General features: G+C 41.7%; 1 protein-coding gene across 1 annotated transcript; it reads right to left on the bottom strand.

Annotated features, from left to right (window-relative positions):
- Positions 1–4,100: 4,100 nt before the first annotated feature.
- On the bottom strand, positions 4,101–13,992 carry LOC100554621 (tubulin alpha-8 chain). Its single transcript, XM_008110497.3, has 5 exons — positions 13,706–13,992; positions 10,055–10,277; positions 7,614–7,762; positions 6,127–6,807; positions 4,101–4,529 (listed from the first exon to the last, which is right to left on the bottom strand). The coding sequence occupies exons 1-5, from the start codon at positions 13,706–13,708 to the stop codon at positions 4,236–4,238; spliced, it is 1,350 nt and encodes a 449-aa protein (XP_008108704.1). The 5' UTR covers positions 13,709–13,992; the 3' UTR covers positions 4,101–4,235.
- Between the last annotated feature and the right edge of the window lie 1,412 nt (positions 13,993–15,404).

The following is a 15,404-nucleotide window of genomic DNA, read 5'->3' as shown; positions in this document are numbered from 1 at the left end:
ATTGACGGAAAAACAACAGGAAAAACTCAGCTGTTATCAAGACCTCAAGATCAAACTGCAAAGGCTCTAGCATAAACCAGTACAGGTGGTCCCTGTAGTGATGGGCACACTGGGTGCTGTGCCAAAAGATCTCAGCCAGCATTTGGAAACAATAAACATTGACAAAATTACGATCTGTCAACTGCAAAGGCCACCTTACTGGGATCTGCGTGCATCATCTGAAAATACATCACGCAGTCCTAGACACTTGGGAAGTGTTCGACTTGTGATTTTGTGATACGAAATTCAACATATAGATCTTGTTTGCTGTGTCATACTATGTGTCAATAAAACTTTATACTCTGCTCCATCTTTGTGTCAATAAAACTTTATACTCTGCTCCATCTCCCGAAGGACCTGGGGCGGCTTCCACTGGGACAAGCCCAAAACAGTATTACATCCATAAAACAGTAACACAATAAAATCATAGTATAATAACACATCTCACAAAAATTAAAATAACTTAAAACATAGACAGTAATCCCAGTAGTCAAGCACCATAGGCCATGGGCCATTTTAAGGGAAAATGGAAGCCTGAAAGTGCATATTCTTTGGTAACTAGGGATGAGAGCTACTAAAGGTAATAGTGCATGGAATGGCCAAGGCCTAGGTAAAGCTCATGGACAATTAATGATCAGTTATGAGAAAGCACCTGTGAAAATCCATGTTTTCAGATTCTTCCGGAAGGAATCCAGAGTAGGAGCTAAATTAATCTCCTTTGGGAGGGAGTTCCAGAGCCTGGGGGCCACCCTCGAGAAGGCCCTCTCTCTCGTCCCCACCAACCGTCCTTGAGACGGAGGTGGGATCGAGAGGAGAGCCTCCCCAGCAGATCTTAGAGCTCATGTGGGTTCATGCGTTCACCAAGATAGGCAGTCGTTTAGGACTTCATAGGTTATCACCTGCACCTTGAATTGGGACCGGAAACTGATTGGCAGAGGATGTGCATTGCCTCTGGAGATTGTTTCATGCATTGAATCCATACATCAGGAATGTGGTCCTCTTTGCCTGCTGATTCCTACATTACCAAGCATTATTACTTTTCTAGAGTAATATTATTAGTTTTCTAGAGAGTTATGTGTTCTCATGATATGGCCAAAGTACAGCAGCCTCCGTTTAATCACTTAGGCCAGGCAAGAGCAAACTTCGGCCCTCCGGGTGTTTTGGGCATCAACTCCCACAATTCCTAACAGCCAGTAGAGAGTGATAGCTAACACTCCAGGAGACAGGAGCAGAATTCAAAATAATCTTAACAGACTAGAGAGATGGGCTGAAACTAACAAAATGAACTTCACCAGGGACAAATGCAAGATACTTCACTTAGGCAGAAAAAGATGAAATGCAAAGATACAGAATGGGGGAACACCCGGCTCAACAGCAGGATGTCTGAAAAAGATCTTGGAGTCCTCATGAGAAACAAGTTGAACATGAGCCTACAGCCAATGGGATTTTGGCCTGCATCAATAGGAGTATAGTGTCTAGATCCAGGGAAGTCATGCTACCCCTCTATTCTTCTTTGGTCAGACCACACCTGGAATACTGTGTCCAATTCTGGGCACCACAATTGAAGGGAGATGTTGACAAGCTGGAAGGTGTCCAGAGGAGGGCAACTAAAATGATCAAGGGTTTGGAGAACAAGCTCTACAAGGAGTGGTTGAAAGAGCTGGACATGTTTAGCCTGCAGAGGAAAAGACTGAGAGGAGATATGATAAGTGCCATGTATAAATATGTGAGGAGAAGTCATAGGGAAGAGGGAGCAACCTTGTTTCTGCTGCCCTGGAGACTAGGACGCGGAACAATGGCTTTCATAGAATCATAGAGTTGAAAGAGACCTTGTGGGCCATCCAGTCCAACCCCCTGCCAAGAGGCAGGAAAATCACATTCAAAGCACCCCCAACAGATGGCCATCCAGCCTCTGCTTAAAAGTCTCCAAAGAAGGAGCATCCACCAAACTCCAGGGCAGAGAGTTCCACTGCCAAACAGCTCTCACAGCGAGGAAGTTCTTCCTGATGTTCAGGTGGAATCTCTTTTCCTGTAGTTTAAAGCTATTGTTCCGCATCCTAGTCTCCAGGGCAGCAGAAAACAAGCTTGCTACCTCCTCCTTATGACTTCCCCTCACATATTTATACATGGCTATCATGTCGCTCTTCTGCAGCCTAAACATGCCCAGCTCTTTAAGCTGCTTTTCGTGGAGTTTGTTCTCCAGACCCTTGATCATTTTAGTTGCCCTGCTGTGGACACATTCCTCAAAACACCTGGAGGGCCGAAGTATGCCCGTGCCTGACTTAGCCCCAAGGACTCTGCTCTCTGTGGTGCATCTACAATGTAGAGCAGGCACGGGCAAACTTCGGCCCTCCAGGGGTTTTGGACTTCAATTCCTAACAGCCTATCGGCTGTTACGAATGGAAGGAGTTGAAGTCCAAAACCCCTGGAGGGCTGAAGTTTGCCCGTGCCTGCTCTACAAGATGCATTAGATTTCACCTCCCTCCCCACATGTTATTTTGGTTTAGGTTCACATTTCCTGTTCTTTCCTGAGGTGTCACAGCCAAGAAATGAAACTTAGAGAAGGAGATGTGTTTTCCTCTCATGCCGCAGCCCTAGATTGCTGAAGGCTCTCACCATAGGAAACCAGAAAAAAGCCAACCTTCATGTGTGTCAGGGCCAGATGACAGTTTATGATAAAATCTGTTACTGTGTTATTTAGGGATAGTTTTCAGCACCCTGGGTATTTCTTTTAAAGTTTGGACTTGAAGGCCAATGCAGATTCACTGCCTAATTTTCACCAACCACCAATATGTGCATTCATTCACAAATAGATACACACACACACACATACTACAGTAGGAATCTCTTCTTTTTGATGTAAAACAATTAAAATAGTTTCAAGACACATTAAGACTCCTTCTGTTTATTTTCAGCAATGCTTCCCTACCACCTTCAGTGCTGCTGGCATGCCATTTCTGGCTATGAACCAAGCTTACTCTGTCCTCAAAACTCTTTAAAATGGAGCCTTGTGGTTCAAATGTTTTCCTTAGAAGCTTCTATCACAGGCATGGGCACCCTTGGGCCCTCCAGGTATTTTTGACTTCAACTCCTACAATTCCTAACAGCTGGAGTTGTGGGAGTTGAAGTCCAAAACACCTGGAGGGTCTAAGTTTGCCCATGCCTGTTCTATCAAGTGGTACCTGGTGCAAAAGAAAAGTACAGCAGGCCCTCCATACTCATAGATTTTGTATGAATGGATTCAATTATCCAGTGCTTGGAAATGTTTTTTTTAATTCCAATTTTTTTTTTAAAAAATTCATTTTATATAAGGAGTACCATTTACTGTGCCATTGTACATAAATGGGACTTGAGCACCCTTTGATTTTAATATCCACATGGAGTCTTGGAACCAAATCCCAGGTGACTGACAAATGCCACTGTTCATAATACTAAAGTATTTTCAACTCAGGGGCTAATTTGTTGAACCAGAACTGCACAGAATGCACTTTCCTTCTAAACTTCTAATTAAGAGGCCCACTCTTGTTAACTCAGGTGTTTTTTTTCTACATTTCGTCTATATCATGGAGAGAGTGTCATTGTTATTACTATTTAAAATGTTGGATTTTACAAATTGTTGGCAATGGGTAGATCCCAATCTGTCTTTCCAGAACCTAGGAAAATTATATTTTTGGGGACTGAAATATCCAATAGTATGCTAGCTGGGAGACAATTTGTGGTGTTATAGTCTTAAAAAGTCAGTTCTCTACGTTTCTTTCCTAAAAGATACTGTCACTAAGACCCTTTTCTTTCATGGGTATAGGGAAGGAATAGGATGAATGTTCATGTAATAGGCAACATAAGGAAAGAAGTCTTTGAAAACTCCATCTAAGAGGGAACAATCTAATTTTTACATATGTGTGTTTGTGAGTGTGTTCACTTGTGGCAACCTCATGAATTTCATAAGGTTTCTTGGGCAAGGAGTAGTCAAAGATAGTTTTGCCATTTCTTTCCTACAGCACCTCTTTGGCAGTTTCCCATCCAACACTAACATATACAGTAAGGTGCAATCCACCAGACAGTTCTGCTGTGCCCCTTTTATTCCTTCTTCTTCCAATTCCTCTCAAGTAAGCAGAAGCTGTGCAGCAAATTGTCCCCCAGGACAATGAAGAGATGTTTAAAATGTCATTGTGTGCAGTCAGGGGCAAGCTGCCTTTTTAAAACTCTTCCCCTTCATTTTCCTCTTCAAAGGAGTCAGTCCCAACTTCCTCGTAGTCTTTCTCCAAGGCAGCCAGGTCTTCTCGGGCCTCGGAAAACTCTCCTTCCTCCATGCCTTCGCCCACATACCAATGGACGAAGGCACGTTTGGCATACATCAGGTCAAACTTGTGGTCCAGCCTTGCCCAGGCCTCGGCGATGGCAGTGGTGTTGCTGAGCATGCAGACGGCACGCTGGACCTGGGCAAGGTCACCCCCGGGGACCGTGGTGGGGGGCTGGTAATTGATGCCAACCTGGCCAAGGAAGGAAAGAGGTATCCAAGGAAGCAGAAAATGAGCAGAGGAAGTCAGAACACAACAGTAAAAAATGACAGAGCAAGTTTTTCTACTAAAAATACCCTTGGGGCATTGTGAGCCCAACTGGATGGAACATTCATACAGAGCATCATTCTTTCTAGCAATAAAACCAGGGATAGAACGAATGCAGTTTGGCACCACTTTAACTGCCCTGGGTCCAATGCTATGGAATCTTGGGATATGTAGTTTGGCGAGGCACCAGAACTCTTTGGCAGAGAGGGCTAAAAGCCTAGTTAAAGTACAGCTCCCATGATTCCATAACATTGAAACAGGGCAGTTAAAGTGATGTCGAATTGCATTAATTCTACAGCACTCTAGGTGAATTCATGGCAATTGCCTTGGGACTGAGTTTCAACATAATGGAGATACACAGACATATTAATACTAGCAGCAATTGGTGGCTCTCACTTCACTGGGGTAGTTAATCTACTCCAAGTTTTAGATGGCTTGGAGCTATCCAAAATGCTGTTTATGATAGGGCTTAACCTCTTGGATAGCTCCTTTAAAGCCAAAATTAAAACCTGTAGTGGATTTACTGCCCAACTATATGTTGCCACTGTTTGGCGTTATTAATCTATCTAGCCTCTCAAAATAAATAACGTCCAAGGTATTTGGTTGCCGGAGTTTCAAGTCGGTATCCTATTGGTGCCTTACACTGGTGTAAATGCCAATCTGTGAGAGACTGCGATTTTCAGGCTGTGTTACATGAGTTTAAATCACACTGTCTTAATCATTACTCAAGCAATTGGACTATTATGGTACTATGCATGGGCATTTCCTCAAACAAAAAGCAGTCTACAATTAAACAGTGTCCTTCAAGTCCCTGCCAATGTTTTACATAACCATGTGATCCAGCATAATTCCAGCAGAACTATGCTTCTTTACTTTTATGCTATTTATTTATTTATTTATTTACAGTATTTATATTCCGCCCTTCTCACCCTGAAGGGGACTCAGGGCGGATTACAATGAACACATATATGGCAAACATTCAATGCCAACAGACAAACAACATACATTAGACAGACTCAGAGGCATTTTTAACATTTTTCCAGCTTCACGATTCCGGCCACAGGGGGAGCTGTTGCTTCACCGTCCAGAAGTGGCTGTACTTCCTCATTCTTTTCCTCGTGTTTTGCTGGCAGTTTTAGGGTGTTGTAAATTAGCCTCCCGCATAAAGTGTCCCTAAATTTCCCTAATTGACAGGTGCAACTGTCTTTCGGGGCTGCATAGGTCAACAGCAAGCCGGGGCTATTAATGGTCGGAGGCTTAACCCGACCCGGGCTTCGAACTCATGACCTCTCGGTCAGTAGTGATTTATAGCAGCTGGTTACTAGCCAGCTGCGCCACAGCCTGGCCCCATAGTTGCTATGCAACTAGTGAGCAAGATATGGGCCTTAGCCAAACCACAGAGTTGTACTGTTCAAACTCAATGCCCAGTTTACCAACAGTAGAAGCTCCCATAGAGCACTTTACGTACATTTATATTGCATTGGACACTTTAAAACTACAGAGAAACACGTTTCATGCTCACCTTAAATCCAGTGGGACACCAGTCCACAAACTGGATTGTTCTTTTGGTCTTGATAGCAGCAATCGCTACGTTGACGTCTTTGGGCACCACATCACCACGGTAGAGCATGCAGCAAGCCATGTACTTCCCATGGCGAGGGTCACATTTCACCATTTGGTTGCTGGGCTCAAAGCATGAACTGGTGATCTCAGCCACAGAGAGCTGCTCGTGGTAGGCCCTTTCGGAGGAGATGATGGGTGCATAGGTCACCAACGGGAAGTGGATGCGAGGGTAGGGCACCAGGTTGGTCTGGAACTCAGTCAGGTCCACATTGAGGGCACCATCAAAGCGCAAGGAAGCCGTGATGGAGGAAACTATTTGGCTGATGAGACGGTTCAGGTTGGTGTAAGTGGGGCGCTCAATGTCCAGGTTACGACGGCAGATGTCATAGATGGCCTCATTGTCCACCATGAAGGCACAGTCCGAGTGCTCCAAGGTGGTGTGGGTGGTTAGGATGGAATTGTAGGGCTCCACCACTGCTGTGGAAACCTGTGGAGCTGGGTAGATGGCAAACTCCAGTTTAGATTTCTTGCCATAGTCCACAGACAAGCGCTCCATCAGCAAGGAGGTAAAGCCAGAGCCTGTGCCTCCACCAAAGCTGTGAAAAATCAGGAATCCTTGTAGACCGGAGCAGGCGTCAGTCTGAAAGAAGAACCATATTTGCAAGAGAGATTAACTATCCATATTTTCAAAAATTTTCCTAAGGTGTTGTCTGCCCTGCTTAAAGAGCAATTTCTCAATAATTTCAAAAGCATTTTATTGTTGTGTTTCTCACTGTGTGTCTTCAAGTCATTTCTAACTTAGGGTGACCCTACTGGCAAGATTTGATCAGCAAGACTTTGCCTTCCTCTGAAGCAGAGAGTGTGTGACTCAGCCAAGACCACCAAATGGGTTTCCATGACCAAAAGGACAATCAACCCCTAGTCTCCAGAATTAATGTTCAAACCATTATACAAAACTTTGGGTTTCCTCATTTTAGGGGTTTGTAAGCTATTTCATTCAGTTTTAAAAAATATATAATTACAATATAGGTAATTATGGTATAAATTATTAATGGAAAGGTAATATTTTATAAACCAATTTGTTATTCCATGAAGTCATGTGCAAATGTTATGATTCCTATCTGCATTATGTCTGTGTTTTACCACCTGATCTGCTGTTTGTGTAGACTAGAACTGTTATTTATGGCATTCTTGGGGGGGAAATGTACTGTTATTTCTTTCAAACCAATGTAAAATATTCACAGTAAATCTGCCCTAGCACATGAGTTAAAGAAGTTCTGTTCTCTTCATATTAAGGTGTTCCTTTTCCAAATTGCAAATATTTGCAATTGTTTTCTCCTCCAGACCTGTAAGGTTGACATGTATCCTCATATAAATCAAGTGTTCTGTTTTTGACAATTTTCGTATCTCAGCCATGTCCATTGCAATAGGTACATTTGGACTCACCAGTTTACGAACACGATCCAGGACCAGGTCAATGCTCTCCTTGCCGATGGTGTAGTGACCACGGGCATAATTATTTGCTGCATCTTCCTTGCCAGCAATCAGCTGTTCTGGGTGGAAAAGCTGGCGGTAACTTCCAGCCCGCACTTCGTCTGTTAACAAAAATAAACATTGTTGGCATTTTTAATGAATATGTTTCATTAATATGGAAATGTTCAGCCGAAGACCTTGACTGAGATCCTGCATTGTGCTTGTCTTTACTCATGTATCTATTCCATTCTTTTCCTGAAGGCCAACAGTATGCAACCGACCATAGATCCAATTAGAAAGCTATGATTCTACTTTAACTGCCATAGCAACATCTCTAGAATCCTGGGATTTGTTGTTTAGGAACTGCTATTTAGACTTATCAACCAGGGAGCTCTAGTACCTCCTCAAACTACAAATCTCAAAATTCCACAGCATGGTACCGTCGCAGTTAAATTGCAATAGTAGTGCTATAATTGTGCATTGGACAATTGGACACCAAAGTTCAGGAAAGGTATTAACAAGCTGGAACATGTTCAGAGGAGAGTGACCAAAATGATCAAAGGTCTGGATGCCATGCAATATGAGGAAGCTGGGCATTTTTAGCCTAGAGAAGAGAAGGTTAAGAGGTGACATGATAGCCATGTTTAAATATTTGAAAGGATGCCATGTTGAAGATAGAGTCAGCTTGTTTTCTGCTGCTCCGGAGACTAGAGATGAGTCTGCAGGGTAAAGTTTGACAACACTTGACTTCCATTGTTAAATACTATGGAATTACAAGTCATTGTTTTACAAGGTCTTTAGTCTTCTTTGCAAAGAGGGCCGGTGCCTCACAATACAAACCCTGGAATTTCATCGCATTGAGCTATTCACCCAACACATGAAGTAATGGAGTCAAGCTACAGGAATAGAGATTCCACTTAAACATTAGGAAGAACTTTCTGATGGTGAGAGATGTTCAGCTGTGGAATATGCTGCCTTGGAGTATGGCAGAGTCTTCTTCTTTGGAGGTTTTGAAGCAGAGGCTGGATGGCCACCTATCAGGAGTGCTTTGATTGTGTATTTTTGCATGGCAGAATGTGGCTGAACTGAGTGGCCCTTCAGGTCTCTTCCAATTTTATGATTCTATAATACTTACTGGTATCCCAGTATGCCCCTTTGCAAGTCACTAACATAGTTTCTTGGTACTTTTGCTATTTATAGTAGCTAAGTACAGTGTTCCCTCACTTATTGCGGGGGTTATGTTCCAGGACCACCCGCAATAAGTGAAAATCCGTGAAGTAGGGACGCTATATTTATTTTAATATTTATACATTATTTTAGTAGTTATACACTATTTTAAGTCTTTATCAACCAATCGTGTGTTGATAAATCACCTCCTTCTCCTCCTGTTGCCACTTGGGCTCCTTTTCTCTCCCTTTGGCTTCTCCTTCCTCCCTTCCTTAGGCTGTAAATTGTAATTTTTTATGATTTATAATATTCTTTTAGAGTTTATTGAAAAACCGCAAAACAGCAAATCCACAAAAAAGTGAACCGCGAAGTAGTGAGGGAACACTGTACGTAAAAAAGTTACCTTAAGTAAAAGGTGATATAGGATTCATAGAATTCCAGCAATGTTTTGCCCCCAAATGCCTTCTAGGCATTTTCTCCCCAATTTTATTGTTCCGCCAAGTGAATTTAGAGCCTAGAGACCCAGAATGGCTAAAATATGACCAAAAAAATCCTACATCTTCAACTGGATGTTTGTTGCCCAAATTGTATGTATGGGGTGTGGAGTAAAACCCTCCAAGTTCTCCCAGGGGGCAATGGAGCTGCCTTGCCTTCCTCAATTTTCCAACCCTGCATCACTTGATGTTCCTGGTACAAAAAATGTGTTTCAAGTAAATTGAATAAATTTATCAAGCAGAAGTAGTTGGTTCTACTTTCTAAATGCACTGGGGAAGTTGAGTTCAACAAACTCTCTCTTTTGTACCACTATCAAAGATGCAGGCATCATGCCTGCCTTTGTATGTTGCTATTGCACTTTGGTTCCCAGCACTGATATACAGTAGAGGCTCACTTATCCAACACTCGCTTATCCAACGTTCTGAATTATCCAACGCATTTTGTAGTCAATATTTTCAATATATCGTGATATTTTGGTGCTAAATTCGTAAATACAGTAATTACTACATAGCATTACTGCGTATTGAACTACTTTTTCTGTCAAATTTGTTGTTAAACATGATGTTTTGGTGCTTAATTTGTAAAATCATAACCAAATTTGACGTTTAATAGGCTTTTCCTTAATTCCTCCTTATTATCCAACATATTCGCTTATCCAACGTTCTGCCGGCCCATTTATGTTGGATAAGTGAGACTCTACTGTACATGAAGCATCCTTCTTTCCCTTTCCCTTTGCTAATTATTGCACACACCTACGACTGTCGGTTCTAGGTCCACCATAACGGCCCGTGGCACATGTTTTCCGGTGCGTGTTTCGCTGAAGAAAGTGGTAAAAGAATCATCATCGTTAAATTTGTTGGGCTGATTCTCGAAAGTGCCATCTGGTTGGATGCCGTGTTCAAGGCAGAAAAGCTCCCAGCATGCATTGCCAATCTGAACTCCAGCTTGCCCAACATGAACAGAGATGCATTCACGCTGCAGAGGAAACACAAAGAAAATATTAGAATGAGCATAGCCAGTATAACATCAATTAATTCTCCTGGCCCAGTCTTCTGGAGCACATATTTTGTTGGAACATTACTGTTGACATGTTGGAAATACAGATTTGGTAGTATACTCCAATGCAAAATTCCAAAAAGAAAATATTATGGATTGAACTCTCAAGGTGCTGTTTCTTTTTAGCAACCAGAGACGAAAAGAGAGATTGTACATGATATTCTGAGGCACACGTGGGCAGCCCACAGGGGTATGAACTATGCAGGTCTACCATTGTCCCTGGCGATAGAGAGAAAAGCATGTGGTGGAATCATCCAAACAGTTTTCTCTCCTTGTTAGGTACACTCCTTTCTGTTCAACAAACAGCTGCTTGGAATCGGGATGGAATAAGCTAAACTAGACTCTCGGGCCGCATCTACACTGCCATATAATACAGTTTAACTGCACTGAATTGCATTATATGAGTCTACACTGACAATATGGCAATATAGATGGGACCTCAATTGACCAGAACCCAGGAACAAACTCTCAAGTAACCAGTAGCCTCTGCCCAGATAATGGAACAGTACTGCTTTTAATTACTGTATTTCAATATTAAAATCAAGTGGTATGGTATGGTATGTCTTATATAGTATTAGGCCTATTTTGAATGGCAACTCCCAAACAATAGTAACTCCCATGCAAGTTACATGTATATCTGAAAGTATGGCATAAATATCCTAAAAGGATCAGTTTCTATTTCTAATGAATGAATTCCAGGCTGTATTCCATAGGAAGGAATTAGCAAAACTACCTGAGTATTTCTTGCTTAAGAAAACCCTATGAAATTCATGGTACATGCTCACATACATGAATAACATGCTTTGTATCTGATGGACTATGCAATGTTATAGCATTGACATGCTTTGAGCATCCAAAATTACATTACTAAAACACAATTGTTTCAAGAATATATAACCAAACCGGTATGTGTCCATCTCATCTGAAAAATGCTGAATTAAAAGGAAAAGGGGGAAAACCTGGGCAGAAAAAGAGTTTGCTGCAGTTGCAGTACCCAAAATGCTGATGTCAAGGAAGCTTGCAAATTTCACTGTCAGCTATGCATTCTCTGGATGAGTCCGTGTATAGGCTTGTGTATGGCATAGAAATAACAGCTTTGATGCTATATGAATTCTGACAGATCTTGGAAAGAAGCCCATGTACCATGTGGGTTTATTTTTATTTCTGACTAGGACTTGATGTAACTGCAGCCAGACAGAGTTTCTCCATGGAGTGTAATCTAAGAAGGTTGTGGTGCCTCTTCATTCCTTAACTCTTTTCTGAGGCAAGGGATGGCAGTGGCATCCCAAAAATATTTCCTATCACTCCTTCTGCCTCCCACATTTCATCAGAACAGTAACATGGTTTCATGATGACTCAGGGAAAATAATTTTTATCTAACATTAATATATGCATTTCAGTTTGAATGTATAAAAACTGGCAGATGGTTTAATATTTTAGCTCTCACACCACCTCCAACCCAGCATGTAGACATTTGTTAAAAGAATGAAATGCAGCCTACTAGCCAGCAGACAAGCTTATCAATAGTTCCCATATTTGCCAGACTATTAGAACAATTAAAAATCCTTTTGGTTCCAAAAATTATTTCTGCTGTCCTCCTCTAGAGTCATAGTCTAATGCTCAAACCATTATACCATGATAACTCATGCCTACAATCATATATTTGCCAACCAGACAGCGAAACCACCAGCCTGACTTCTGCTATGCTGAACAGAAGTGTAAGATGCAAAGACCAGCAGACAAAGTTCCTCAGGCCATTAACTTTGACCTGACCACTAGGTAATAGTTGTATTTCAAACTGTAGTTATACTAACCAGGTTTAAAGATTAGCCCTGCTCAGGAATAATCCCAGCATATGACCCAATGGGTCTTAGTTAAAGGTAAAGGTAAAGTTTTTCCCCTGATGTTAAGTCTAGTCATGTTCAACTCTGGGGGTTGGTGCTCATCACCATTTCTAAGCCAAAGAGCCAGTGTTGTCCATAGACGTCTCCAAGTTTATGTGGCTGGCATGACTGCATGAACCTTCCTGCTGGAGCAGTACCTATTGATCTATTCACATTTGCATGTTTTCGAACTGCTAGGTTAGCAGAAACTGAGGTTAAGAGCGGGAGCTCACTCTGCTCTCCGGATTCGAACCGGCAACCTTTCAGTCAGCAAGTTCAACAGCTCAGTGGTTTAATCCGCTGAGCCACTGGGGGTCCAATGGATTTACCTCTGATTAATATACTCATTTCTCACACAATAAACATAAAAACAGATTTTAGTTCTCAAGGAGATAAATATCAATGCTACCTTAATCTTGGGTTCCAAACTTTTGAAGTCCAACTTTTCCTGCACATTTTGAAATAAGTTGAGCCTTCAGATATTATATATCAACCAGTGATCTGAGCCTTCAGATATTATATATTAATAGACGATCGTACATGTCTTTACACCATGCAACTCTTAGTTGGCCAATTTGAGTATATTAGTAAATTGTTATTGAAGCTATGCCTTTCCTTTCCTAATCAGTAGATCCCGTCATGAAACCCAGTGTAGCTCATACTCTTTCAGCCTTAGAGGAAAGCAATAGCACTTTTTCTGAACAAATCTGCCTTTGATAGGTTCACCTTACAGTCACCACAGGTCAAAATGACTTGGAAGTACATAACAATAACTGTAATCAGTCATGAAGAAATTTGTTGCTGTGGAGTTTGGTGGGCCTCCTGTTAAAAATAATCCCGTCCCAGCTTCCCACAACCTGGAGCCATCTAGATCTGTTGGGTTTACCCACTCTGTCCACAGCTAGCATGGCATTTTCAACAGTTGAATATGATCCAGTCAATCAATACTTCTCAGGCTAGTAGTTGATGGGAAGAACTGACAATTATTTTCTCGCAATATCCTAGGGACCAGCACCATATTTTGTCACAATTTATTTGTCTTTCTTGAAATCCGACAGTCAATGCCACATTGAGTAATTTACAATGATTCAGAGACTTACAACCATTCCAATTTTATTTCCACATCCTGTCCATTGCTTGATTTAATCCTAGCCAATGAATAAGTCATAGGTGGTGTTGAGTATAAGTATGAGATATCTACACTGCACTCCAGTCAAAAAGATTAGTAGCAAAAAGAATAGAAACATCTCATCTTCACTGGTAAAGCTGGCAATGGAGATAGCATATAAAAATGCCCTTGATATTACCAAAAGAAATAAAATCCTTCTTTAATATATGCCCCTAGCAATAATAATTCAAGGCACTATCCTATAACTTGCATATTGTTGTAAGTCTCCTTGAATTCACAACAAAATCATTTCCTCTCATTCTCACCCTCTTTCCCATAAGTTCTCCCCCTCTTACCATAATGTTCTGGCTGATTCTCGCTTCCTTTCTTGGTCAACTGCAGTTAGAAGTCTCTGTTTCTGTTTCTCCGCGACTCACGCTGGATCGCTTTGAGCTGTAGTGCAGGAGCCAAAGTGGGACCAGCACCAAACAGCTGCTCTTACCCTTCAGTGTCATAGAGCAGGGGAGGAAAGAGGTCACAATTCCCACCAGATACACACACACACATTGGCCCAGTTACATCACCAGCTTTTTACATACAGCCATATATATATATCCCCTCTGAAACTCATCCCTTTTTACTTGGAACACAAAGGTAGCTCAAGCTCAGCATTTTCCATGCTATGTGAAATATAGGCAGAGAAAGAAAGAGAATCACAGGGTTCTTCTGCACCCACAATGATAGCACTATGATTCCACTATAAACTGCCATAGCGGCATCCTATAGAATTCTTGGATTTATAGTCTGGCTGAGTCTGGTACAAGCGCTCTCTGGCAGAGAATTCTAAATACCTCACAAAATCACAAATCCCAAGATTATATAGGATGGAGCCATCCTGTGTAATCATGGGATTTGTAGTTGATATGGGATCAAACCACTCTAATTGTGAGCCATAAAATTGACCACAAACAGAGACAAATATGTCAGGGAATATATGGGACTGACGAAACAAGGAGGGATATGAAAAATGTTTCAATTTCTACTAATTTCCTAACATTACACTCTGCTTTCAAATACAGCCGGATCTTCATATCCACCCACAGCTTCACCTATCTACAGTTTGAATTTAAAAAAAAATCTAAAACACAACCTTAATTTTACCATTTTCTGTATCAGGAACAACTTTTTCATGCCATTGTATATAATGGGACTCGAGCATCCACAGATTTTTGGATCCACAAGAGGTCCTGGAATCAAACTCTAGTGCAGCGGCTCTCAACCTGTGGATCCCCAGATGTTTTGGCCTTCAACTCTCAGAAATCCTAACAGCTGGTAAAATGGCTGGGGTTTCTGCAAGTTGTCGGCCAAAAACACCTGGGGACTCACAGTTTGAGAAGCACTGTCTAGTGGATACCATGAACCTGCTGGATCCTACAAAAAACCACAAACATAACAAGAGCAATGATTGTATCATTTTGATTTCAGTATATGTGCTGCTGAAGCGAACAAGAGTAATTATTAAAAGGTAACAGAATAACTCAAGCACAAAATCCAGATTCACTTCAGATTTCAAGACAGAATTTTATGGGCACTGGAAATAATATATTCATGCAGACTCTCTACTCTTAGCCAGCCCCTTTCATAACGCCCAGCTCCTGCTATATTGGACTCCAGTTGGGCTAAACTTTGGGCTGCTATGGATCCTACTTCCTGACTGCAGTCATCTATTAATTGCTCTTTATTTTCACTCTGTTACTGTGAACTATTTGGAATGCACCCTTTGGACCTCTAAGGTGAGAACCAAGCTTTGGTTAAAGATGACACCTGAGGGGTGGTTATTTATTTACTGTGTCAGAAGTGAACCGAGGGTACAGTTGCAATGCATTTGAAAACACAAACAAAGCTGAAAACTTGGCATTATACTAAATGTCCTGTGACCAGTAGCTGACCACTTGGAGTGCCTCTGGTGTTGCTATAAGAAGGTCATCCATTGTGCATGTGACAGGGCTCAGACTGCATTGTAATAGGTGCTCTGTGGTTTGCTCTTCTCCACAC

This window comes from Anolis carolinensis, chromosome 5 (genome assembly GCF_035594765.1).
Source record: "Anolis carolinensis isolate JA03-04 chromosome 5, rAnoCar3.1.pri, whole genome shotgun sequence".
NCBI classification, from domain to species: Eukaryota; Metazoa; Chordata; class Lepidosauria; order Squamata; family Dactyloidae; genus Anolis; species Anolis carolinensis.
The sequence above is the reverse complement of the archived record's forward strand: the minus strand, read 5'-3'. Positions and strand labels throughout refer to the sequence as shown.